The 26,081-nt window shown below is 40.4% G+C and overlaps 2 protein-coding genes across 4 annotated transcripts; both read left to right on the plus strand.

The window, feature by feature from the left end:
- The first annotated feature begins 2,220 nt into the window (after positions 1 to 2,220).
- On the plus strand, positions 2,221 to 17,240 carry cul3b (cullin 3b). 3 transcript variants are annotated; one of them, XM_084352108.1, is made up of 16 exons: positions 2,221 to 2,482; positions 5,287 to 5,484; positions 8,827 to 8,940; positions 10,183 to 10,343; positions 10,811 to 10,925; positions 11,130 to 11,358; positions 11,760 to 11,905; positions 12,487 to 12,663; positions 12,835 to 13,005; positions 13,356 to 13,463; positions 14,051 to 14,175; positions 14,496 to 14,592; positions 14,810 to 14,944; positions 15,085 to 15,271; positions 15,543 to 15,688; positions 15,998 to 17,240. In XM_084352108.1, the coding sequence occupies exons 1-16, from the start codon at positions 2,420 to 2,422 to the stop codon at positions 16,127 to 16,129; spliced, it is 2,304 nt and encodes a 767-aa protein (XP_084208234.1). In that variant the 5' UTR covers positions 2,221 to 2,419; the 3' UTR covers positions 16,130 to 17,240. The 3 variants fall into 3 exon arrangements, with proteins under 3 accessions (XP_084208234.1, XP_084208235.1, XP_084208236.1); XM_084352109.1 differs by having other exon boundaries at positions 14,813 to 14,944; XM_084352110.1 differs by lacking the exon at positions 2,221 to 2,482 and adding an exon at positions 3,089 to 3,225.
- A 781-nt stretch (positions 17,241 to 18,021) lies between these two features.
- Positions 18,022 to 25,558, plus strand: fam124b (family with sequence similarity 124B). Its single transcript, XM_084352111.1, has 7 exons — positions 18,022 to 18,826; positions 19,210 to 19,238; positions 19,679 to 19,897; positions 20,221 to 20,616; positions 21,346 to 21,542; positions 22,930 to 23,080; positions 24,048 to 25,558. The coding sequence occupies exons 1-7, from the start codon at positions 18,756 to 18,758 to the stop codon at positions 24,659 to 24,661; spliced, it is 1,677 nt and encodes a 558-aa protein (XP_084208237.1). The 5' UTR covers positions 18,022 to 18,755; the 3' UTR covers positions 24,662 to 25,558.
- The last annotated feature ends 523 nt before the right edge of the window (positions 25,559 to 26,081 follow it).

Below are 26,081 nucleotides of genomic sequence, written 5' to 3' on the forward strand. Positions count from 1 at the left end.
AAGAATGGTCAGATTAACATGCTGGGGGGCCCTGGGGGGCAAAGATCTACTATAGCTCATGACCGACTCCTCCCACCAGCAATCAGCAATCTCTCTACATTCTGCATGTAGTTAAAGTAAGATTACCATAACTTTGTTGTAGAGTATCTGAAGCGTCTGTTAGGATGAGGCTCATGCAGGAAGAGGTTCTGAAACAGACAGACTGATGTAAAATTAAATCAAGTAAGACTTTATTTAGGAATGTGCATCATTAAGATTGTAACAATCAGCTCATCAACTGATATGATGCGTAAAATGATGCTCATTACCTGACACATCTGGATTTAATCAAATTACCCCAACTGAAGGTATTCCAGTTTGTAGGAGAAAGTATAAATTCTGTGTGGAAGAAAAATTGCTTATGAATTTGTAAAGAGGCACATACACGTATAGACAAGACTTTCCAAGTTATGCAAGTGCGTATCGCATCGATTAAAAACAGTCAAACACATAAAGCAGGATGGCTTACATGTATATCCCCTTAAAGGGTGACTCCTCAAATGTTACACATTTAGGTGTGTTCACAAGTCTCGTGGAGTGGCCTACGACTGCATATGTGAAGAAACAAGTGTAAAGCCTTTTGTGGCACCAGAGGGAGCTGCATCTAATCTGATAACTTGCCTCCTGTGATGTCACTCATCGGCTAGGTTGCAACATGGGTAATGTGAGCACCAGGTTTCAGGAGTCCGTCCAACTGGTCCAAACACACAGGCAGCACAGCACACCCCAAACCAGCCCAATCACATCTAACCATTAAGCTGGAACAAAAAGAAAACTCATATCAAGACACAAACACCAGCAAAGTATCTGATCTAAAATAACATTTAAGAGACAGTTTTACCTTATAATATGCACATGTTCCTAATATTTCTCTATTTCTATTTGAGTAAAAGTTTGAATGTAGGAATTTTACTTGAAATAGTGCATTTTTCGTTGGTGAAGGAAGTATTCAGATTGTGTCATTAAGTAAAAGTAGGAACATCACAGTGTAAAAATAAGCTATAGCAAGTAAAAGTCCTATCATCAAAATTTTACTTCCGGTGAATTACAGAAGTATTTGCACCAACATGAACTTTTAGCATCCAAAGTAAAAGTACACAGTATGCTGATTAACCCCTGACAGTGCTAGGCTATATGACTTTATTAATAGTTATCAATGCATTAACATGGAGGCAGTACTTTAATGTGTTGGTTGATGGTGGTGGATACATTTTAACCACTGTATGCAACAATGCATCATATTGTATGAACTGATGTGTTTTTTATATAAAATCTTAATCTTTAAAGTAAAAAGCAAATCAAAATTGAAGTACAGCTATTCGACTGATTAAACTAAGTTACTTTTAGTATTGTAAAAAGTACCCAAAAGTCACACTTGGTAAAAGATATTGTGCTAAAATATTACCTCAGTAAGAGTGAAATCACCCAATAGTACTTGACAAAATTCTTAAAGTATCCGATATTAAATGTATTTATACTGTGGTGTCAAAAGTAATTTTCTAACAATAAATTTTTAAGGACTAAAAAGTAAAAGTAAATTATACATATATTCACATTTATGAATATATTATATGCTATTGGTCGACCGATTATCGGCTCAGATATTCAACTTTTACTGATTATTTGAATCAATGTTTTTCTTATTTGATTGCTGATAAAATCCATTTAAAATGAGCTACTTTGGCTCTGACGCAGCATGTAATCTGCAGAGTAACTATAGAGGAAAGTTGTGAAATAAATGCAGTGCAGCAAAAAGTATATGCCTCCAAAATGTGGTGTAGGCTTATAAAGTAGCAGAAATTGGAAATAGCCTACTCAAGTACCTCAAAAGTGTACTTAAGTAGACTAAAGTACTTGAGTAAACATTCAATCACATGTTACTTTCCATCACTGGAGAATGTATGACAATTTGGGATTTGCACTTTTAGTGGTTAAGTAAGGAAAGTATTTGAGTACTTCTTCCACCACTGGAAAACACCCTGCCTCCAGTGAAACAGGCAGAATTACAGTACAACACAGACAACTACTGAATAAAAGCTCTAATAACAATACTCACTGCTGAACTGTCTGCATGTGATAAATCTAAATTACTGCGAGGTACAGGTGCAAGCAAAGTAGAGACAATCTGCCAAGTTAGTAATTTCTCGCGTGACTTGGAGTGCGTGAGCTCTGCGCAATGAGAACTGCAGGTAGTCCGCCATTGCTGTATGAACAACTATCGGATTTGGCGTTTGGCTGTCAACAATAAACTTGCGGTGCCGGGACGCGGTGCTACGAGGTCGAGTGAAAGCTCGTCGGCTGCTGCATAAACCAGTAGTCACCCCCGTCCCTCCCTGGAGAATACTTTCATGTGAATACAGAGCCAACGGACGAGGCAACCATGTCCAATCTCAGCAAAGGCCCCACCAAGAAGGACACCAAAATGAGGATACGGGCCTTTCCTGTAAGTGCACACCGCAGTAGGTGCTCTGCCTGTCCGACAGGCGGGGACTCGATCGCCGTGGTCTGGGCTGCTGGCTAAATGCTAGCATGCTAACCAGCTGAGCAGCAGATATGACTTGCCTATCCGTAAACAAAGTGTAGCCGTCAAATGTTGAGTCTTGGTTTGTCGGTTAGGCGGCTGCTTTGTTTTATTATCACCTCGGTGTGAACTTTAATGAATGACTTTTATTGTCCTTAACGTTAAACTGTCTCACAACTCCCCCAAACGTTAGCTAGCAGGCTGGATCTGTCGACACAGCCGACGCTAACATTAGCCCTGGCTCTTGACACTTGTTGTTTTGACTGCTTTTGGGATTCTTTATCAAATGCATGACGTCCGTGTGTACCAGCTCTTAATCTGACTGGCTTTCGTGCCCTGAAAGGCGAGCTACATTTCCAGCTGTGTGCAGGAGCATGGAGCAGCGTTAATACAGCTGTGGATGGATGCTAACAAAAAACAAACCAGCTAACCTATCGTTAGTTCTGGTCTGCATTGTAGGTTACATCAAAACTAGACCCGAGGCTTGTTTTTGTCGTTGTTTTTGTTTGAATGTTGGTTTAGGAGCCCTCTCCTCCTCCACCTGGCACTCCCTTTGTCTGCAAGTCATTGAAAGACCTCATTTATGATCTGACCTCATTCTGCTTTAAATGAAATTTCTGCCTGTGTGACTGGCTGAGTGAGACTGTTCATCATCCGGATACTCGGTTGGTAACTCCTCTATGAGTAATGGAGTAATTTCATGTGTGCTAGTAGCCACATAGCTACCTTGTGTTAGTACTGAGAGGACCTTTTACTTATGTGTGCCTGTTGAATGTGGCCCAGTCCTGACAGAGACTTGCTGTGAGGGCAGCATCTTGACATGCATGTGTTTGGGCTTGTCGGCCAAGGAGGAGCACACACTGTTCCTCCACACCAGCGGGGGCACATATTGAGGTCAGAGTTGAGAGCTGAGGAGAAGTGCTTCCATTTAAAGCTTTTGAGATTTGTAATATAATGATGAACTTCAGCCAGGTGCTGTGCAGAACTAAATGTTTTTCACTCACTATTTATTGTTGCTGGAAACTTAAAAATCCTCTTCCTGCATTTGTTTTTGCAAAATCTTGACAAATCAAGCACTTTCCCCACGCTACCAGCTTCTAAATGACATTTGAACACTTAAAAAAAATAACAATCACAATAGTTTTCAGTTTGTAAATAAGGACAGTGTTTTGTAGGATAGAACTTGTTGAACCCTCATGTAGGGTTGCACCGTTGTACCGGTTTCAAGGTATATACAAAAAGTACACTGTAGTATGAAACCTGAGGATATATACTGAATTCTCCCAAGTAGTGTTTTTTGAGAAATATGTATATTTCAAGTTTATATTAAGTTTCATGTCTGTGAGGAGGTAATAGATCATTTGTACAAACAAAAACCCTCCCGTTTTTTTTTCGTTAAGGGTCATTGTAACTGATAATGATAATAATAGTTATTGTGTAATACTCTCAGTGATACCTTAAAACCATGATATTGTCTGGTGTTGGTTATCGCACCATTGCAACTCTAGCCACATGCCACGTTTAGAAATGTATGTTAGCAGATAAAGCCATACAGAACCTCAGTGGAGTAATCTAACAAACATGCACATGCATTATTATTTCTGACATATTTAACACTACTGGCCTGTATTATGACATGCCCTACACATGTTCCTCACATAGCTGATGCACTTAGTTTGAGCCACAGAGGGGCTTGCTTCGATATAGATTTCTCTGACTGGAGGTTTGTTGATGATCTCAAGCGCACTTCAGTGGGACGTGGAAGGAACTGAACATCGGACAATTACCCTTTATGGGATAGAGTGCCTTACCACTGCTATCCCACTAATTTATTGGATTAATTGGGTTTTAAGTAAGCTGTCAGAGGTAACTGAGAGAGGCAGAGATAGTAAACAGGACGACTTGAATCGGCCTACTTTAAATGTGCCAATTTTACCACAGAAGATACCAGATAGATTAGCTACAAGATACACAGTTGTTTGCGTAAATAGAGGTGTATTTCAGAAGTGCATAGTGATTTGTGATGTTGATGCTCCATCTCTATATACAGGTAATGTCACCTGTTCAGGGTTTAAAAATGAGCTTCCATAGTAACCGCACTCCTCCTAGCTGTTAACGTAGCTGTCGTGTCAGGACCTTTTTTAATGTTCGGCAGCTTTTTCCTGATTGATTCTTCCAGGTAGACCTTTGTTTCAGGCGTAGTAAAACTCCTGCCTCATTTGCAATAATCAGCGGACACTAAACGCTGACATGGCTGAAATATCAACCCTAACTATCTATAAATTTAAGCATATGTTTGGTGGAGATTCCTAAGAGCAATAGCAGGTGTGGATGTATTGTCTTCGAGTTTAGGATCAGAGCTAAAGGTCCTCTTTCCAGAATATGTTCTATTATAGTAAGTTCACATGTGTGCGAACAGACAGCATAGATGTGGGAGCTTGTCGGATTATGGAGAGTATTTTGGGGTTTGGAAAAGCTGGCATCTTATGTATAATACATTGCAAAATAAGTAAAGATTGCAAATTGATAAATTCTGCTCCCCATCCCCTGGCCCTCATTTCTGATGCAGAAACAAAATCAGGAAAAAATGACACAGAAGTGGTAGTCTATCTGCAACAGGAGGCTTTTATTTAGGAGCAAGATCCTTGGATCTAAGTGTTGGTACAAATAATAAGGTATAATCATAGGTGATGGTCGTGTTATTCATTACTGTTTGCCTTTTGCAGATGACAATGGATGAGAAGTACGTCAACAATATCTGGGACCTTCTGAAGAATGCCATCCAGGAGATTCAGAGGAAGAACAACAGCGGCCTGAGCTTCGAGGAACTGTACAGGAACGCCTACACAATGGTCCTCCACAAACATGGAGAGAAGCTGTACACGGGCCTGCGGGAGGTCGTTACCGAACACCTTATCAACAAAGTAAGACTAACACAGATTGCAGGCATTTTCAAAACATTAGGCATGTTTATATTTTGGCAGGAGCAGGTGGAATTACACAGATTTTGACATTCATGACGAGGTAATAACTCCTGTGGTAAACACATTACTAAATCCTTAAACTCCCATAATATTTTGAAATTGTCCAAACCCTGATTTCCTTGAAGTATTTGTGCATCTTCAGCAAGCAACTGTGCTGCTTTCTTCCTATCAAAGGAAATTGTGACACACAGCGCGATCCTCCTCTTAAGCTTGGTTATATTGTCAGACACTTAAAGTCAAGTGATGACAGTGCTCGCAGAATGAACTATAACAGGCTTTATGCTGCTTTTTCTTGTTGTGTTTAAAGTATATTTGAGTGCTATTTCACTCGAGCTTCTAACAGATAATTATCAACTTGTCTTTATTATAAGATAGTCTTGTGGTAATCTAAGACTAGATGTGGATTTAGAAGTGCTGACAGTATAGTTGATTTACAGCAGCAGTTTAAGGGTTTGTTCAGAGCTTTTGTTTGCATTTTAAAGCTGAATTTAAGCTTGACAGCATCTTCTCAGTCGCCTACTTAATGCTAAACAGAATCTGTCACAGGTTTTACATTAAGATTTATATTACTGCTTGGCCTGTGTGCTGTCCTTGCAAAACAAAGGTAATACCAGAAAACACAAGTTGTTTCTATTCATGAGCAGCCTTGTGAGGGCGAGTTTCAAAGGTGGGGAATGCAATTTCAGAAGCTGTTACTTGAACTCTTGAGTAATGGGAGATTTGTGAAAGTCTTTAAGGATCACTTAGATCTCCCTCTGACAGATTCCTAATTTCTGTGACTGGCAGGGAAGTGCTCCCAAGATTGTGGATAGGGGTCCTTGAGTTGTAATTTTGTTCTGGGTTTTCAGCTGTACAAGTTAAGTCATCCGTCTGGTAGCCTTTCCCAAAACAGGTTTTTCCTTGTGTGTAGCAGAAGTGCATTAATATGTTTTTGAATGACACCATGATAGAGAACAGGTTTCTCTGTTTGTTGATTTATTTGCTAGGAGAAATCCATTGTAATTAAATTGATGGGACATGCCAAGTTTTTTCTCAGCTGTCTGTATAAAATCATTGAAATCCGTTGCTCATTTTGCAACTACAAGATTAACAAATTTTCGAATATTGCCAAGTTAGAGAAGCCATTAGTGAATGTTTCTCTTAAGCTGTCACTCGTTTCTTTGTTGCATATAATTAGTAACAAATGAAGTTTGGCCATGATGTCTGAAGTGAAAGCTTCTGTTCAGCTTGAGCAGTACGCTGTGCAGATACCCATTGGGCAATATTTCAGCAGCCTGCTGTTGAATATCAGCCAGATGGGTTTACAGCTTAACTGAATGCACATTCTTGACTTGGCAGGTTTAGTAAATTAGCAGGAGGGAATGCCAACAAGCAACAGTACAAAGAAGAGCGATCTGACACCTGAGTGTGTTTTTATTATCTAATAATGATCCAGATATGACTTTCGTTGAAAGACAGTAATTATTTGCCTGCAGCCAAAAAATCTACAAAATTATCTCAAAAAATACAACCAGACGGAAGTATTGAAAATAGCTTTGTTAGATCTTCAAAATATACTGTAAGTTTATTCCTGTGTGACAGTCACTCCACCTCTCAGGTGGGTTTAATAGACAAGTTTGGGCCTAATAGTTACTGCCATTAAGAATTGTTTACTGAAGGACTGAGGGATTTAAAATGTCTTTTGAACAATGACACTGTTTGAGTCAGAGCTGCACAATTCATGGAAATATTATTGAAATCTTGGTATGGCCAAGTGCAATATTCAAATCTCAGAAGCTGCAACTTTTCTGATAAAGCGCAAATGTGTGACAAAGCGTATGATTAAGTACTGTTTGTTTGGTAAAGACCCAAATACATGCTACATCATTTTTTCAATGAGATGAAAATTGTGATGCTAAAATGATCATTCCTACTATTAGTGAATCATATCACAATTTCATTATTATTTTATTTTTTTTACCATATCATGCAGATCTAGTTTTAGTTTACACTTTATGCTTAATTCTCTGCTGAACACAGACCAGGTGGCCAGGACAGCAGGTGAATTTGAGGCCAAAATGAGAGAAAAAAAAGAGAAATTAAATCATCTAGACAGGATGAAATCATTCTAGACAAGGACTGAAGAAGAGCTTAAAATCCACTACTCCAAACTTTTCAATAAAATGATTTAGTCTTTTTTCTACTTGCCATTATGGTTCCAAAACATGGCAACAAACTTATGCACATCTTCTGGCTCCACAATATGTAGAAACCAATAGAAGAAATCACACTCTGCTGACTGTAGTTATTTACAGTGGAGCACCACAACTAGAGCTGCAACAATTAGTTGATTAATTGATTATTCAGTCAAAAGAAGATTAATCGTTGACTTTTTGGTAATCGATTAGTCGTCGCCATTTGTTAAGCTAAAATATCAAATATTTTCTGCTTTTCTTTGTCATTTATGATAGATAATGAAGAGCTTTTGGGTTTTGGACTCTTGGTTGGGCAAAAAAAGGGATTTGCAGACGTCACTTTGGGTTCTGAGAAATTGTGATGAGTGCTTTTCACAATATTTTGATATTAAACAATTCATTTTGAAAACAATCATCAGATTCTTAGATAATAAAAATAATAATTTGTTGCAGACCTAATCACAACCTATTAAATATAATGTTAGTATTGATGCAACATTCATTAAACAAAATTATATGTATATAACTGTAATTTAGGTTATAGGCTGTTGTGAAATGTGATGGAGCAGCAGCATTAGAAATTGTCAGAACAGATTAACATAAGAGCAGCTTCTCATCAGCACCAAGCGACCAAAGTAACTTCATAATAACCTTTAAGAGGAATCCATGTGTGAGCACAAGGAGTCTTTTATTTAATCACATATACAGATTTATGTGTTTGCTTCTATCTTGCACCTTAACATTTGATCTGGTGCATTAGTAGGAGCAGAGGTGATAATTCATCTTGTCCAGAAGGAGAAAACAGGGGAGGTTGGTGTGCCCTTAAGAGTCTTACTCTACAGAGACGTTTGGTTTACAGTGCTGAGTCACACTGCAGTGTGACTATTATCAAGCTGTTTTATTCCTGACGAGTAGAGAAAGTGTATTAAAGAAACAGCAAAATATGATCATAATAAAATACTGCATGAATGTGTCAGCTTGATGCAGAAGCAATTTCCTCTCTTTAACGGGGACTTTTGGTTCTTGCTCAGGCACCGTGTTGTCATTAATACTGCAGAACTTGGTGTAGTCTGCCCGCCTCATGCATGTGTGTTTGTCTCCCACAAAGGTACGAGAAGATGTCCTCAACTCCCTAAACAATAACTTCCTCCAGACTCTAAATCAGGCCTGGAATGACCATCAAACAGCAATGGTGATGATCAGAGATATCCTCATGTATATGGTGAGTAGCTAAAGTTCCCTGTGATTTAACACATTTACACAGCTTCATAGCACACAACAGAGTTAGAAAATTAAATGCTATCATTATTTTCTTTTGTTTATGTGTGATTTGACGAAAGAAAGAATGTCTGTCCAGTGGTGCTGTTTCAGGTACACATGTAGATTTAAAGCATAGACTGTATAAAACATGGACGTAGTCTTTGTGATGTCACCTATATGCCACTGACGAGCTGTTTGTGAAGCTCAGTGTGTTGGCTCTTGCCATTGCCATCTTGGCAGTGCCTGGCTCCACTCAAGAGAGATGGAGCATGGATGGAGTTGATCCAAGCCGAATGAAGCCTGGTTTGCTGACAGCTCGCTACACAGCAAGTGGCTAGCTGTCATACAAAGAGCCCATGCATTTAATTATGCATAACTGATAATGAACGGGAAAAATATCTTTACAGGCCAAAACCATTTTTTGTGCCAGGCTGTGTACATGTTTTTTTTCTGCTCTAAAGTTCAGCATTTTTACATGGGATCTATTGGGATTGATTTTTATTGGCGCCTGCCTCAAGTGGCCATTCGAGGAACTGCAGTGTTTTGCACTTGGCTTTATTTCTGTTGGCTGCCTGATTTAAAGTATAAACAATAGTTATTGACTGAGCTACGACAATAAAAACAATATTCTTAACTACTGTGATAACCAAAGTTAAAAAAACTTTTGTGATAGTATCACCAACTGTAAGATTGGCATAATTACTTCTGATTCAGAAGAGTACACATTTGGGGCAACTGATCAAATATGACTAATAACCTATGACTGACTTGATTAAGCTGCGTTCAAACAAAGTGAGGCGACCTGCCTCCCTTTCAGAGAGCGCAAACAGGTCTGTGTTGACTAAACTTTGTGTAGAGGGATAACGCCCTCCTCCAGTTAGTATTTATGTTGTTGGTGCCAGAAATGGTGCGGAAATACACTGTGCTCCTATTTGCATATATATCAACTCATATTTGTATATGTATTGAAAAATGACCCTGAAGTAGTTTTTTAAGTGTTGAATCATTATGTCTTAGTGCAAACAATTGGTTTTGGCTAAATTAAAGTTGTTATGTCAATAAGTGAGATAGATAAATGCCGAAGGCCGAGTCAGCAAGTGTTACTGAAATGAAACTTCTTGAACCCTCAGACCTCTGGAGGGTTAATGCATTAATCAATGTTGCCCAAAACATTAATTCTCCTTTCTATGTGTTTGTCCCACAGGACCGGGTGTACGTACAGCAGAACAATGTGGAGAATGTTTACAACCTGGGTCTTATCATCTTTAGAGATCAGGTGGTTCGTTATGGCTGCATCAGAGACCACCTCCGGCAGACCCTGCTGGATATGATCGCACGGGAGAGGAAGGGGGAGGTGGTTGACAGGTAGCCAAACACACACAGACAGGATTGATCGCACACAATTGCCAGTTGTTGTTGACAAGTTCATTTTGATTTTAGTTGCACATAAATTAGGAGAAAAATTACAATCACATTGTATCTAGTTAAAGTAAGGTAAATGTTTAATCATCATTTGTCACCAGCTGGGATGCATGCTTTCTCCATAAATAATAAATAGCTGTCGAGTGCATCTGCTAAAATTAAATCTGCTGGGAAGTTCACTGAAACAGGCTCTGACATTTTAAACATTGATTTTTCTGAGCCTCATGCACTGTGGTGTGTTGTCTTTTTTTTAGATGAATGAATAATCAAAAGTTAGGCTGCCATAGTAACTGTGGAATAAGCCTGAAGTGTTTTTCTGTTTGGTGTTTTCTAACATTGCAGATTTTACAATTTTCTTTTGCCTCAGTGATTGTGCCTTCAGCGTTCGGTCTGCTTCTCTTCTCTACCAGGGGGGCCATTAGAAATGCCTGCCAAATGTTAATGATCCTCGGCCTTGAAGGGAGATCTGTTTATGAAGAAGACTTTGAGGCACCGTTCTTAGAAATGTCTGCAGAATTTTTCCAGGTTTGTAACAGAACGACATTCCCCCGACTCTTCAGTGTTCATCGTTTATTTTGATTGCTGTTAGTTGTTGCCTTGGCTACATCTTCCCTGTCTGGGGTCCATACAAATACAATACAGCACAAATACAAATAATGAAAAATGGAAAGGAGTGTGAGAGCCATTTCTGTCATTTACAGCTTGTAAGTGTTTCTTGTTCACACTTAGATGGAGAGCCAAAAGTTCCTTGCAGAAAACAGTGCCAGTGTGTACATAAAGAAAGTGGAAGCCAGGATCAATGAGGAGATCGAGCGGGTGATGCACTGCCTGGACAAATCTACAGAGGAGCCTATTGTCAAGGTGGTGGAACGTGAGCTCATTTCCAAACACATGAAGACGATCGTAGAGATGGAGAACTCTGGCCTTGTCCACATGCTCAAAAATGGCAAGACAGACGGTAAGAGCGCTGCAGTTTTGCTTCATGTCTTTAGCATTTGTAGTTTCGGGCCCTTGTGAGCACTGGAAATTAAATCTACACAAACTAAAGAAATCCTCAGTGTTCTTTATTGAACTTTATCACTGTCACTTGCAAGAGGTATATATTGTTTTGGATCAGTAATGCAGTCACAGTGTTCCCCTTGCTCATGTCACAAGCAGTAAGATACAAGCGATGTAATTTTAATGATTGGATTTCGATGGAACCGGGACTGCAGGGTTGTAGCTTTAGTGATGGTGGCTGGCCTCAGAAAATATTTTCCTTTTTTCAGCAGATCTCAGCTGCTTGGTCCTTTTCTCAGTTGTTGCAACTAGATTTCTAACATGTGTGCTTGTGTGTGTTTTCATGCATCTCCATCGCAGATTTGGCATGCATGTACAAGCTGTTCAGCAGGGTTCCCAATGGGCTGAAGACCATGTGTGAGTGCATGAGCTCATACCTGCGGGAGCAAGGCAAAGCCCTCGTGTCAGAGGAAGGGGAGGGAAAGAACCCAGTAGACTACATCCAGGTGAGATGATGGGGTAGTTAGAGTACAGTGATGTCTTTTGAATCTGCAGGAATGTCTTTGCTGCTGCAAGTGTAGGAGGCAGTTTTGATGGTTCATATGCTCTTGTGAGGAACACTATGACCTTCTAACCACATATATTTTAGAGGAATGATAGAGAAAAAGACACCAGTCAGAACATCTAACCTTGTTAGATGAGTTATTTTACTGGCTCAGTACGCTTTAGCACACCATTGCGTGCCGAGCCCTTACCATAATACACTTCTATAACTTCCCAGCAGAGGATAACTGCTTTGACCCCCTGCCTTTGTGCCCACAAACCATGATGGTGTCAGCCCTCAACTGCACAGTCTCTGCACTCTACTGAATAACATGTGAGGTCTTTCAAAGCGAAGGCACTTTCAAGTCTTATTATATTCATGTTTTTGTACTTTTTAAGCAGCCTGACGCTTTTCTGATGAGACTGGCTTTTCTCTGTTGTAGCTACTGTTAGAGCTTTAACTGCTGTGTTAGGCTACTGATAATGCAAACTGCTGCTGTATTATCGCCCATTCATCACTGTCTTCTTGCCTCTTTCCCCTCAGGGTTTGCTGGACCTGAAGTCACGTTTTGACCGGTTCCTCCAGGAGTCCTTTAATAATGACCGGCTCTTCAAACAGACTATCGCAGGCGACTTTGAGTACTTCCTTAATCTCAACTCTCGCTCGCCTGAGTACCTCTCACTCTTCATTGATGACAAACTGAAGAAAGGAGTTAAAGGGGTGAGCTCTCTAATGGATTCATATTCTTATTTTAGGACATGCAGATTTATGTTCATACAGGATTTGATGTCACACTGAAGCATGAAAGCAGGGAATCCAGGGGTTTTATCAGATCATTGACTCTGTTTATGACCACCCTGTTTAATCTGTATCATTTTGTTTTTCGTTCAGTTGACAGAGCAGGAGGTGGAGTCTATATTGGACAAGGCCATGGTGTTGTTCCGCTTCATGCAGGAAAAGGATGTGTTTGAGAGGTACTACAAGCAGCACCTGGCCCGCAGGCTGCTCACCAACAAGAGCGTCTCTGACGACTCTGAGAAGAACATGATCTCCAAGCTCAAGGTGAGTGTGATACGACATGTTCTTTGGAATAAAATAACGAGATTTCAGTCAGGATGTTGGTTGAATGAAAAACCTTCAGCTGTCGCATGTGAAAAGGTTGTCAAGCTCAAATTATTTTATGCAATTTATTTTTCCTGTGCCATCATTATGACATTTTCTGTGATTTTCTGATCTTCTTAATGAGAATCTAAACCCCTATGGAAAGGATTTAAGCTTACGGATATGTATAGGTACATTACAAACAAAGTTTAGGATGGAGGAAACCTACGATAAGCTGGCTGTTTTCACTTGCTGCTGTTACAAGTTGACAACGATTTGCTGACCACCTTCTCCTGGTCTTCATTGCTCAGACCGAGTGCGGCTGTCAGTTCACCTCTAAACTGGAGGGCATGTTCCGGGACATGAGCATCTCCAACACCACCATGGATGAGTTTAGACAACATCTACAGACAACTGGGGTGAGGAGACGCTGCACACCACCACTCATTCTGTCAAAATAATGAGGCCACTTTGCTATTTGTAATCAGTACACGGCTGCTTGACTGACTGCATTGCCACGTTGCTCTGTTACATGAAAACAATTATGCACCTAACTACCCGTATCCTGGGAATACATGCTGCTTATTTCTGGCTGTACTGTCACCAGAGCCTCCGTCACTCTATTTGATTGTCATTCTAGTGTGCTGAAACAAATGTGATTCATGTTTAGCAGATAATAAATTAGCAGAAATTAATCCCAGTAATTATCTGAGCACATTTTTACTTGTCTACATCCAAAAAGTGCATTTTAAAAGTAATTAAACCTATTTTCTCATGTATCTAAATGATTATTTTGTCGAATTAAGAGTACACAGTACTCTGTTTCAGTGAAATGTGACCCATTTTTGTCAGTGGTCTGTAGTTATTTTTGTCTAATTAAGTTCTGTTCGTTTTATCTGTTTCTAACCCTCTAATTGCACCAATAAAAACCATCAGTGTACAGGGTGTAATTACATCAGCGTAGATTGAAAGCTGATTGTGCTTCTTGCCTCTTTTACGACTCCAGGTGTCACTCGGAGGGGTTGATCTCACTGTGAGAGTCCTGACCACGGGATACTGGCCAACACAATCAGCAACACCTAAGTGCAACATCCCTCCTTCACCGCGACATGCATTTGAAGTCTTTAGAAGGTGAGACACTTTATTGTTTATACATTTGATTTCAGTCCAAAATGTGTGATATGATCCAAACGGAGGAGGCATACCTAGCTCCATTGTGTGTAAATGCAATTGGAAGCTAACCAGAGCAACAACCTTTTTACAATCTTGCCCCGTTGTTGAAGATATGAGCTTTCATTTCTTCCTAGAAACACAATTATCACACGTGATGCATTGTCAAGGTGTTCTCTTCCTGTCTATTGCAGAAAGTACTAACACCTAAGTTGGATTAATTGTGCTGCATTGACTATTCTTAGATGTTAACCTCCAGTGACTCCTTTTTGTGCGTGTAGGTTTTATCTTGGTAAGCACAGCGGAAGACAACTCACACTGCAGCACCATATGGGCTCTGCAGATCTAAACGCCACCTTCTACGGTCCCATCAAAAAGGTTTGTGTCACTTTAAAATGGAGTATCAGCACATTTCTACTATACTGTATGCAATAATTATGCCATGTCATGTGAATAAACAATGGAAAGAAGATGACCAATTTTTCCATGCATTGTCATTAATGCAGTTCTGCAAAGTATTCGTTAAGATGTCTTATACCACTTTTAAAATGTTTTTAAGCATTTAAATAATACCTCAAACCGAACATTTTGAAAGGAGGACGGATCAGAGGTCGGCGTAGGAGGCGCCCAAGTAACCGGTTCCAACACCAGGAAGCACATCCTGCAGGTCTCCACCTTCCAGATGACCATCCTCATGCTATTTAACAACAGAGAGAAGTCAACCTTTGAGGTACACAACTCGGCACCCTTCTGCCCTTACACAGTGTGCAAGTTCCCATAGTATCTTCCTCCCAGTGTTTCTGCTTTTCTCTCTGTTACACCTTGGTTATTGTTAATCATGGCCCCGAACTTGATTTCTCCACCCTGTAGGAGATCCAGCAGGAGACTGACATCCCAGAGAGGGAGCTGGTGCGAGCGCTGCAGTCTCTGGCTTGTGGGAAGCCCACTCAGAGAGTTCTCACCAAGGAGCCCAAGTCCAAGGAGATTGAGAACGGCCATGTGTTTACAGTCAATGACCAGTTTACCTCCAAACTGCACCGTGTCAAAATCCAGACAGGTGAGGACCATCATGAAGTTTATGTGGTGTTTTCTGAAGACTTAAAGTAAAGTCATGTTTTTATTTTGATGCATTATTATTGTATATGAATGAGTTCTTGTGCTCTCTGAATACATAGAACAGTTTCAAATTGCTGCCTTAAAGACCTAATGCCATATTTTAATCTCATATAGCAGTAAATAATTACATGTGCATAAGCCCCTTGCACAGCAGTAAATGTGACAAAACAACTTGTGTTTGCATTTATTTTCATTTGTTATGCACCATCTAGTGGCCGCTAAACAGGGAGAGTCGGATCCGGAGAGGAAGGAGACACGACAGAAAGTGGACGACGACAGGAAGCATGAGATCGAAGCTGCCATAGTTCGTATCATGAAGTCCAGAAAGAAGATGCAGCACAATGTCCTAGTAGCAGAGGTCAGTCGGCTAACATGTTTGCATTTTGGTCCCACATGATCATAGTTTACTCTTTCACATTTTCATACCTTTTATTGAGCCCCGTAGTGATGATTGCGTCTTGAAGTATAAAATAATTTTAAAAAAAACAGTTTAGTTTGTTTAGTTTAACTTCATAAAAATGTTTTACAGATTTTAATTCTTTTGAACACTGTGTTGTAAAAGAACAGAAAATTAAGGATTAAAGATGTTAAACAAGGTGATAAAATGAGCTTAATGACAAAAAATGCAAAAGTACTGATTTTGTTACTTTGATTCATGTCCCCACAGGTCACACAGCAGTTGCGAGCACGATTCCTCCCTAGTCCTGTAGTCATCAAGAAGCGCATTGAAGGACTCATTGAGAGGGAATATTTGGCACGAACACCGGAGGACCGCAAAGTGTACACTTACGTAGCATAAAACAAGTGAATTCAATGAAAGCTAACTTTGAGTTGAGAGAAACTGAGAGCCTTGTTTTTTTGTGGACTGCTATGCGTTTGAATGAACTTGGAAGTGCTTTCATCATTGATTCTGGGAAACACTGGGAAGCTTAACTTTTCTTCCATAAAATGTGTAAAAAAAGAAAAAAATCATGCAAAAGATGGGGAAGTTTTCTAGCAATATTAGATTTCTTCTGCTGAGAGGAGTTAAAGGAGGGGGTTCTAGTTTTGTACAAAATCATGTTTCTTGTGGCCTTCGGAGAGAATTGGGCGAGCCTGTTTGCCAATTAACCACGTGCTGTCGAGAACGAGCGTAAACATGTTCAAAGCAAACATGCGGCTACGTGGAGACCAAGAAAACATTTGAATTCACTCCCCTGTTTTAAATGTTGATGTCAATGTGTTATGTTTGTTTTTTGTGGCACATTGATGGCTGTACAGGTTGACAAGACACTCTTGGCCTTTTTCCTCCCAGAGGATTTTAAATTTAAAGAAGAGGACAAAGTGTTAACTGTTGCAGACCTGGCTTACAACAGTAGTGAAATACATTTTGAGTACTTGAGAAAACAGGAAGAGTGCTTAATTTATGTTGCAGATATGTCTGTTATTTCTGAGGTTGTTTTCATTTCTGTTACGAACTAAGTGCACCTCACACAGCTGAAATATTTAATGCCATTTTCAATATTTTGGCCAGGTCTGCACTAGTGGTTAGAGAGATCAAGAGCTGTAGCTTCACAGCATGCATTTTATCTAACGGATCAATCGAGGGTATAAGACGCACATAAAAGCTCCATAAATGGTGTTTGGTCTCTCATGACACATTTTTCACTTCAGGCCTGCTGTATGATCGGCCAAAAAAAGATTTATCTCCTCTCTTTGAATGGAAGGTTCCTCGTGGTGCAGGTTTCAAAGAGGATTTTTTTTGTTTTTGTTTTTTTCCATTCTCAACTGCATTTTGAACGGGTGGAACCAGTCTAGCACCATATTCTAATGTGTACAAATTGTAAAATAATTATTGTACTCACTGCGAAGGTGGATTGTACAGGGCCTTGTTTTCATCATATTAAATGTAGAATAAAAAAACACGAAGGGATGGGTTTTTTCTTTTCTTTCTTTTTTTTTTTTTACAGCTTTCATGAGAAGGCCTCGGCAAATGTCAAAAAATACTTGCCTCTCTGACCATAATTAAAGCTCAATGTAAATGGTAAGCCACAGACAAAATCCCCATGTTCACATGAGGAACTTTGCCTCTGGAGTACATTGTTTACTACAGTATTTTGAGATTTGAAGTGTAACTCTTCTTTCCATTATTAGAAAAAACACTTAAAATGTGTAGTTTTGTTGAAATTGTTTTAGAGAGGCGTAGATCCAGCTGTATAGTTTGTGTTGCTGTTTGTTTGTTGAGAGGTGTGTCTAATAATTACATTCTGATGTCAAATGAGCCAACAAAAACAACACAAGCACCACAAACTACGGCCTTCAACATGTTGAAATGTGAATCAACGCCTCTGTAAAGCAGATCTGACAAAGACACTAACGCTAGTGAAATGTGTTCAGTGTTAGATAAAAAAAGAGAAGATGAGATAACAGTATAAATGAATAGACAAAAAATGTAATTTAACCATGAAATTGTTTTTAAAACTCAGCTCATTGTAATGAAATGTTAATTTCATGTCTGGTTCTTTTCAGTTTCTTTCAGGTCATTTTTATTTCACAACTGCAATTTCTATTTTGAAAAATGAAATGTCCTGTCAGCTCATTGAGACCAAAGTCTCTGCCCAGCTGTTCATGATGGACAAAGACAAAACTAAGAATTAAAACAAAAATGACCTACAATGAACTATGTTGTTGATAAAAGAAGCAGGATTTTATTATAATGATCTGGGGTTTAAAACATTTAAACGACTATTTTTACAATGTCACAGTTAAATTGTTTTAATGGTGTGACATGACAGCAGGCTGTGTTGCAGGATGTAACTTTTAGTGCATGTCTCTCACGAGTTTTATGAGCGTTTCATTGGAAACCGACAGACCTGTCAAAACTGGGTGTGCTTCCAAAAGCTGTCGAGGCGTTTAATGCTCTTAACAAGGTCTTAACAAACAATGTCTTTAATTTCCAGGCTTTAGGGCCTCCCCTCCATACCTTCCCTGCACTTTTAAATCTGAGCAGCCCGTCTGGACGGTCTCCTTTGTCCTCGCATATTGTTAGACGCATGCCATCTGCTCCATGTTATTATTATAGGCGGCTTTAGATTTAAAGCAACTTCTGCTGCTCCCTTTCGCCCACACTTTAGTCTCAGGAGCTTTCTAAACATAGTCCAGCGTGCAATTCTTCTCAACTTAAACGAGGCACCTCCGGCTTTAGCTTTTCTTTTCTTTTTTATTACATGTCCCTAAAATTAACCAGGGCTTGTGTTTTAACATAACGGTGTATGGATAGCTGGTGACGTCAGCGTCCCAGCAAGAGTCCCATTTTTTTTTGTGGGGCAGCCTGTGGAAAGAAATCAACCAGGATGCTTCTCACTCTCAGCCCGGACTGCTGCAAACACCGCCGCTCACACTGTCCACGCAGGAGGCTCGACTAAAGCTGAAAGGTGTGCCGGACTATGTTTCCAAGAGCGGCGGCGTTTAAGAGAGCCGACGATGAAAACGTGGACTCCGGAGCTGAAACTGCCGAGTGAGTCAACTGTTGTCTCGGCGTTAGCTCCGGGCTAACCTTAGCTAGCTAGCCAGCCAACTTCGCCTTTTTTTTTTTTTTATAGCCGTAGCCACGATGGAAATTAACTTTGTCCGAGACAGAAAGGCACTGTCGTTTTGTAACCAGAAACGTAGCTGTTGTTTAAACCTCTCGGCACTTTACCGCAGGTTGTTGTTATTGTTGTACTTTTCAAGATATTTTCCCATAAATTGACTTTTTAAGCTTGTGTTAGCTAACAGATAATGGGTTGTCATGGTGACCAAAGTGACCAAACCAGCCACCGCAAGATGGAGACAGATTTTTGTCTTTTCTCCAGCCAGGCTACACTCTTAAAAAAGTGCTTTTTATTTTGTCTTTATCAGATCTGACTGCAGCAGGATGTCGTCGGGCAGTAAGTATCCCTTCACCACTTCAGCCCCTCATACAAGTAAGAGGCACTACTGTCATTTAGAAGTGTACCTTTTATAAAGCTAAAAATAATAATGGTCAAAACTGATGTCAGAGAGGCCAACAACCCCAAATCCTACAATTCCCATAATGCAATTTGATAGTTATTCAGACCCTGCCTTGTAAATGCCCATGCCTTTCAAACTCCATGTAACCAATGTATGATATAGTCTTAGAAATTTGAAATCTCCAAGCCAATGATGTAAAATGTACCTTTCAAAAGAGGCCAAAAAGGAGTTTTGACAAGCTGACCAACAAGACTTATTTAGACTTAGTTATGGCTTTTGCTAGAACTACTGTGCCTGTTTTAACATTTGCATGTGTTCACTTGTCTAAGATATCTCTGTACACTTGTGAGAGCTGTGTGTGTGTGTTTGACCCTAGTTGAGCTCATGAGCGGTCGGGCGAGGCAGCAGCAGCGGCAGCGGCAGCAGCCGCTCCTGCCTATGAACTTGCATCTGCTGGCCAATCCAGGAGACTCACTGCTGCTGCAGCACACCCTGGATCGCCTCCTTCGCTGGCTCTGCCCAAGCCTCCGCATCTTCCATGTGTCGGAGAGGGCCTCCCCATTAAGAAATTACACTCGCCTCTCTCCTGTGGCAGGTACAGATCCTTACTGTGTGGTTTGACATTTATGTATGTAGGTATTCATTTCACCCTGTACATTTAACCACATTGCACATCCTGTTAGTGTACATTTTTTTGCAAAGAGAGAAATAATTTCCATATGTGAGAACAAAACATGTTTACAGGAAGTTAATTTTCCATTCATGTAAAAAAAAACCTTAATTGTTTTACTTTTAACTGAATATTACATTTATTCTGTGTATGATGCAAACATGTTTTCCCAAAAAGAGCTTCCCTCGAATTGCATCTGTTTTTATTTAAGGTTGATTGGGAATTTGTTTTTGCCAAAAACGTTTCAGGCTACCCTTCTCTGGCCATCACTTTCTTCCTCCATGAGGCTTATGGAGAGGAGCGAATCCTCAAAGTGCTTGACTTCTTTCAGCGTCCGCCTTGGCAGTACCACCACACCGAGAGCTGCGGCAAACGAACTGGAGGGATCCACATTACCTCCAGCAGCTCCCCCAACAATGCCCTGATGCGGCCCTACCTCCTGCCAAGCAGAGACTTCTACAGTTTGGGTGCAGGGATGCCTGTGTGGGGCGTTCGTCCAGTGCACTGTGGAGGAGAAATACTGCGTGTGACACTGTACAGTGGATATGACAACTATGAGGATGCTGTGCGGCTCTATGAGACCGTGCTGCAGCGACAGGCAGAGGAGCAGAAGACAGGCTTCTGCTGGTTCACTCTCCATAGTGGTACGTCTTTGAAGTGTTGTCCTTTTTTGCAAACATGTAACATCCATCTCAACAAATCCAGCTTTAAGGCTTATCTTTGTTATCAGTATAAGAAGGAAAGCAAAAAGAAGATGTTTTGGAATTGCTCCAGTAGATTGCCTCAGCCGACAGCAAAATGGACAGCAATGGCTAAAACGTAATCATTGGGGGCAACTGCGTCTGTTAAAAAAAGTCCACCAAAAGGGCTTGGGACAGGTTCAGATTCATTCTTAGTGCCTGACAACAATATGGAAAGGATCCCTACAGAGCTATACCTTTTAAGTCAAGAGTAAGACCCCCCTTGTTAAACCAGAAGCAACCATTATATCACTCTCATTAAAGCCATTAAACTCCATTAACAAAAACAGTAATTTTTCCCTCCAGGGACACAGGAGTTTATTTGAGTTAGGGTGTGATTTTGGTGTTTTAAAGGGATAGTTCAGATCTGAACTACGTGTGTCATTTAGATGACAAATTATGTACAAATATGATCCAGGGTTAAACATAACATAATTACCCTTTAACAACACGAAATGATCTGCAATATTCAAAATATGTGTTGCATTTTGGATTAAATTCTCAAAACAAGTAAATCAGTGTGAAGTCAAATTATGTCACACCATTAGCTTGTTTCTACACCTCTTCAAAAGACTCATTCTGTATTAATCTGTTCTGCTGTGTTTCTGTCTGTCACTTCACCACCCCACACAGAGCCTGGGCTGTGCCTGCAGCTGGCTATAAAACAGTTGTCACCAGGGGTCCGGGTGGAGCCTTGCACCTCTGCCGTGCTGCAGTTCAGTGTGGAAGAAATTGGTCAGCTAGTGCCTCTGTTGCCCAACCCCTGTACCCCAATCAGCACTACACGCTGGCAGACAGAAGACCTGGATAGCAATAAGGTTCTCTTCCAGGTAAGTGTGGCTTAAAATACACCTTAATTCATCTTTTCCCTGTTATCAAAAAAGTAATGTTGTGGACATCATTGTACAGTTCCTGCTGTTTAATTGTATGTTTTACATGCAGTTTAGTGACTGATGATGTGTGTTTTTAAAGTCTTTTAGTCTGCCCTACACTCACATATTAGGTAGAATGGCGGAAAAGCTTCCCTTTGATTTATGTTGGGTTAAATCATGAGGTTTGTCATACTGTATGTCAGTGGTTGCGTCAGTCTGAAGCAGCCCTGCATTGACTCTAAACACAGCAGTCTGCTGGAAGGTTTAGTCTATAATCATCTCATGACATAGAGTCCAACGAGCAGGATCTTTGTTCAATGTTCTGCTCAAATGTTATTTGGAGAACAGGAGATGTTGAGGCTGGCCAGGTCCTCAGTAGAGTAACAAGTGGCCTTTGGAGTGAAAGCAGCATTTGGAAGGAATTTCTGTTGATTTTCTTTTTAGTCTTAGGTGTCACGTTTGACAAACTAATGATTATTTAACCTGGAATAAAAGAAGAAAGAAGCTTTTCCCCCATTCACAATTACCTCACATCAGACAAAGAGAAATAACGAATGTAAAAACACATCAGTTTTTATGCTTTATGCAAAACACATTTTTTTATTATGCAAATCATATTTTGTCTCCAGATATTGTCCAAACACTTTAGTGTAATTATGATTGAAATTGATTGATTCTTTTTTGCTTCATGATGAGAAATAGTTGAACATCTGAGTTGATGTATAGAGAAATAATAAGAGTGATGGTTAGATAAGGGTTAAATAAGAGTTTGACGGTCCAAATAATTTTTGAATGTAAAGAATTTTATTTGAAAGGTAAATTAGACTGATTTTGTAACAGTAATTAATGTGCACTAGTTTGGTTTTAATGTTATTTTATATGATTTTCTATTACTCTGTTTAAAGGCACTGTTTTTTTCTTCACTTTTGTCTCAAATGTTATTGATGTTATACTGATGAGACGGAGCCAAACAAAATCTAACAGGTTTGAAAAAAACAAACAAACAACCTCTTCAGCTTGTTCAGAATAATCAGCCTTGGATGTCTGCGTTTGATGTCCTTCATTAGCTCAGAATAAACAAATCCAGCTTTCATCATCTATTATGACCAACCTCATAAAAAAAACATCATAGGTTCAACAATAGAAAGAGAAGAACAATTGTAATGTCTGATGAAGAAATCATGTAGTTGCTCTCTTTTGACAGAACCACCTCAAAGCTGTCACAATAGCCATATGTCGGATGCGTGTGTGTTAATTCTGTCAAAGTTGCTTAACTCTCTTAAATCTCTCTAGTCCTGGTGTAAATCATAATCCCTCTCTCTCCTCCTGTCCTTCTGTGCCGCAGGTGAAAACCCCAGCTCAACCTCAGCGACCTCTGACCTGTGCTTTCCCCCTGACCTGCCCCAGTGTGTCCCCTCGAGGTATGCAGCTCAGGAGCTCAGCACAGTCCCCCTGCAGCCTTACAACACCCCTGCCCTGGCAAACACATAGGCAAGGTAAGTCCACAGAGGTAATAACTGCACACAGGGTGCAAGATACTGCACAGCTGAGTGTATTATCGGTACTTTCCACAAATTCACATCCAGCTCGAGGGAATGATTTGACTCAACTCATGACAGGAGTATTCTTAATTTTCCCCTCCACCGTTTTTACGTGGGAGACTTGTTGTAAACATAATCATCATAGCAAATCCAAATTAATCAGACATGGGAAGTTTGCCAAGTAAGTGTGAATTCTTAAAAGTATCTTATGGAGCTTTTGACATCCAGTAACGCTATGGAAAACTTTTGTAATGGGCGGGCTCCTGTTGTGTTGATTCAGGCTTGTACATGATGATGCAGATAAAGTGACAGACGCTCCAAACAATGTTTTAACATTATTCCACTGATCTACAAAATGCTGCAAGTACCAACAAAGGCAGAGAAGAAGTCAACATGAATATAAACAATGCTGGATGTAAAATACTTTTTTAAATCAGCTTTGTACATGTTTTATGAGGAAGGAAATGTATTCCACACTTTTGTTAGTTGTCAAAGACATAGTACACATAATGTGTTTTGGTGAATAGCACTGAATGTAAACATAACGTTTGTTTGTTTACAAGAAAACTTAACAGGGCACCTTTAATATTTGGGATGAATAACAGTTGGAGAGTTTTACTAGCCATTTTGACACAATACCATGCAGTTTTTTTTATCTGGAATTTTCTATAGTAGTGATGCCAGCTGTTAGTGAGCTGTCAACTTAATATTTTGTATTCAGTATGATTAAAGGATGTTCATGGCAATATATTTGACAACAAAAAGCGACTTTTTAAATCAAAAACATCTCAAGAAATGATCGAAATACTTAATACCACTCTGAGCTGAGCATGTTCAGTGACATTTGAGTACAATACAAGAGCAAAGTCTCCTAATTGCCCCCCTTTGCGACCCAGCTTGATGTGTCTCTGGTCATCGACAGGCCACAGACCACACAGTGACCCTCTCCTGGAGAAGCTTCATGGAGGAGGTGGTGGAGCAGAGAGTCTGGGATCAGGAAGCTGCTGTAGCACTCCTCCAGGCAGCTCCTGTTACTCATCCCAGCGCAGCAGCCCCGCACCGCCCTCAACCACCAATCACCCTGACTCTCCTCTGCGCCCCTCCATCACACGTTCTCTCTCCCATCTCCTCTTGGAAGAGGATGAGGAGGAGCCAGAGACCAACGTAGACACGGGAGTCCCCATCTCACTATCACACTCTGACACAGCCGTCAAAACAATCGCCCGCTCTTCCTCCATGGACTATTCAGAGTATTTCCGCTCTGAGAGACCTGCAGCTGTCGGGGCTTCAGCTGGTGAGGGTCTGGCCAAGGAGCTGATTGAATGTCTGCCACAGACACACAGGCACCCTCACAGCGCCTCAAGGACATGGGGCTCTGGCAGCTGTATAGATGCAGCCAGGATGGGCTGTGGTAGCAGGACTTTGGCTGCAGGACAAAGCCCCTCCAAAGGGATCGTGGTGGAGAACAGGACTACTGTTGAGCTTCTCTCAGCACTCACAAACAATGAGGAGCCAGTTGATGAGTTCTTCATCTAAATTCCTGCCACAATGCCGCGTGCTGTGGTAATAATCTTTGTAATTAGAAACATAGAAAGGTTGGATGAGAAACCCTTTAAAGAAGTCATGCGGGACACCGCTGTGGAGCACGGAAGAACCAAAGTTCAGCTGCAGGTGACACTTTCCACTCAGAAGTGTCGAAGGTCTTTGGCCTCATTCAGACCAAATCAGGCATTGAAGCAAAAACGCCAGTCCTCCCATTCATGTTGACTGTGAGTAGTGTGTTCAGGCAGCAAAAAGTTGAAACAGAATGAACATTTTGAGAAACACAACCCAACTTCATGCTGCAGTGGTAAAGTGTTATTACAGGCACTGGTTGACATGACACCTTCAGTGTCAGGGTGAACATTCAGAGGTCTGACAAATTGGTCTGAGTTTCTGCGATGTTGCTTGGTTCCTCCAACAACATCATGCTGCCAGGAAACTGCACCAGCAGGGGAGGAGAAATAATCTGCAAACTGGCTGCTGATGGAGAAAGCCTTTCTGAAAGAATTGTTTCCCCAAAGCCAGGAACCAGAAACCGGGCCAATCAAGGTGGGGTTCTGAGACCAGTTGTGTCCTTCCACACTGCCGCACAACCATGCGATCATCGCCACAGTGCCTGATTTGGTCTAGATACAGCCCTTAAGTGGTTTTACTTTTCCACAATATATAAACGGTAATTGTCCAAATCCTACTCTAACAGACCTGCAGACAGAGGTACAGAGTGATGTTTTAAAACAGTGCAGGTAATAATATTGTTGAATGTTTAAATTGCTTTTACATTTAGATCCGACTAATGATTTGTGCAGCTAAGTGTTACTGTCGGGTACTAGTGCCAGTCTGGGCTTCTGTAATGTCTTATTTTTCGATTGCCTTTTAAACAGATGAAGATGATCTCAGTGTGGAGTCACTCTTTGATGTCTGTGTTGATCGTGATAAGAAATCTGATTTTGTCTGATTGCTCTCACCGTGCAGCACTCTCAGTCTATGTTACAGGCTTTGCATAGTCAAAGTCCAGCCTAGTGGCTTTTGATTACATTTGTTTGAATGCACATCAACTGATCTTTGCTCAAGTGTTTGTGTTACAGTGTATAAGTGGTGTACTAGACCTGACCAAATTACTGTGTTAAAGAGGACTGGATATTCTCACATGATTATTTTCATCCTCCGATATCCTAGAGGTAAACGATTTTCCTAATAATTACTTAAAGATAACATTTGGACTGAAAATCCTGTGTGTAATATATATGTTTTTATATTAATCTAGTCATGAGTGTGTAATGTGTCCGTAGCCTGAGACCTCAGAAATGTTAATTACTGTAAGGCCGCTCACAGGAAGCTGCTGAGGGATCAGCAGACAGATTAACTGAAGTGAAACCTTAGCTAATCCATCATACTGTATATTGGACTGATCAGT

This window comes from Pagrus pagrus (genome assembly GCF_965226575.1).
Source record: "Pagrus pagrus genome assembly, chromosome: 4".
Lineage (NCBI taxonomy): Eukaryota > Metazoa > Chordata > Actinopteri > Spariformes > Sparidae > Pagrus > Pagrus pagrus.

Coding starts and splice junctions, on each gene's coding strand:
- fam124b (XM_084352111.1), top strand. CDS start 18,756: ATGTTTCCAAGAGCGGCGGCGTTTAAGAGAGCCGACGATGAAAACGTG. Junction 18,827..19,209: donor TCCGGAGCTGAAACTGCCGA/GTGAGTCAACTG, acceptor TGTCTTTATCAG/ATCTGACTGCAGCAGGATGT. Junction 23,081..24,047: donor CTGGCAAACACATAGGCAAG/GTAAGTCCACAG, acceptor GGTCATCGACAG/GCCACAGACCACACAGTGAC.
- cul3b (XM_084352108.1), top strand. CDS start 2,420: ATGTCCAATCTCAGCAAAGGCCCCACCAAGAAGGACACCAAAATGAGG. Junction 2,483..5,286: donor TGAGGATACGGGCCTTTCCT/GTAAGTGCACAC, acceptor TGCCTTTTGCAG/ATGACAATGGATGAGAAGTA. Junction 12,664..12,834: donor TGAAGAAAGGAGTTAAAGGG/GTGAGCTCTCTA, acceptor TTTTTCGTTCAG/TTGACAGAGCAGGAGGTGGA.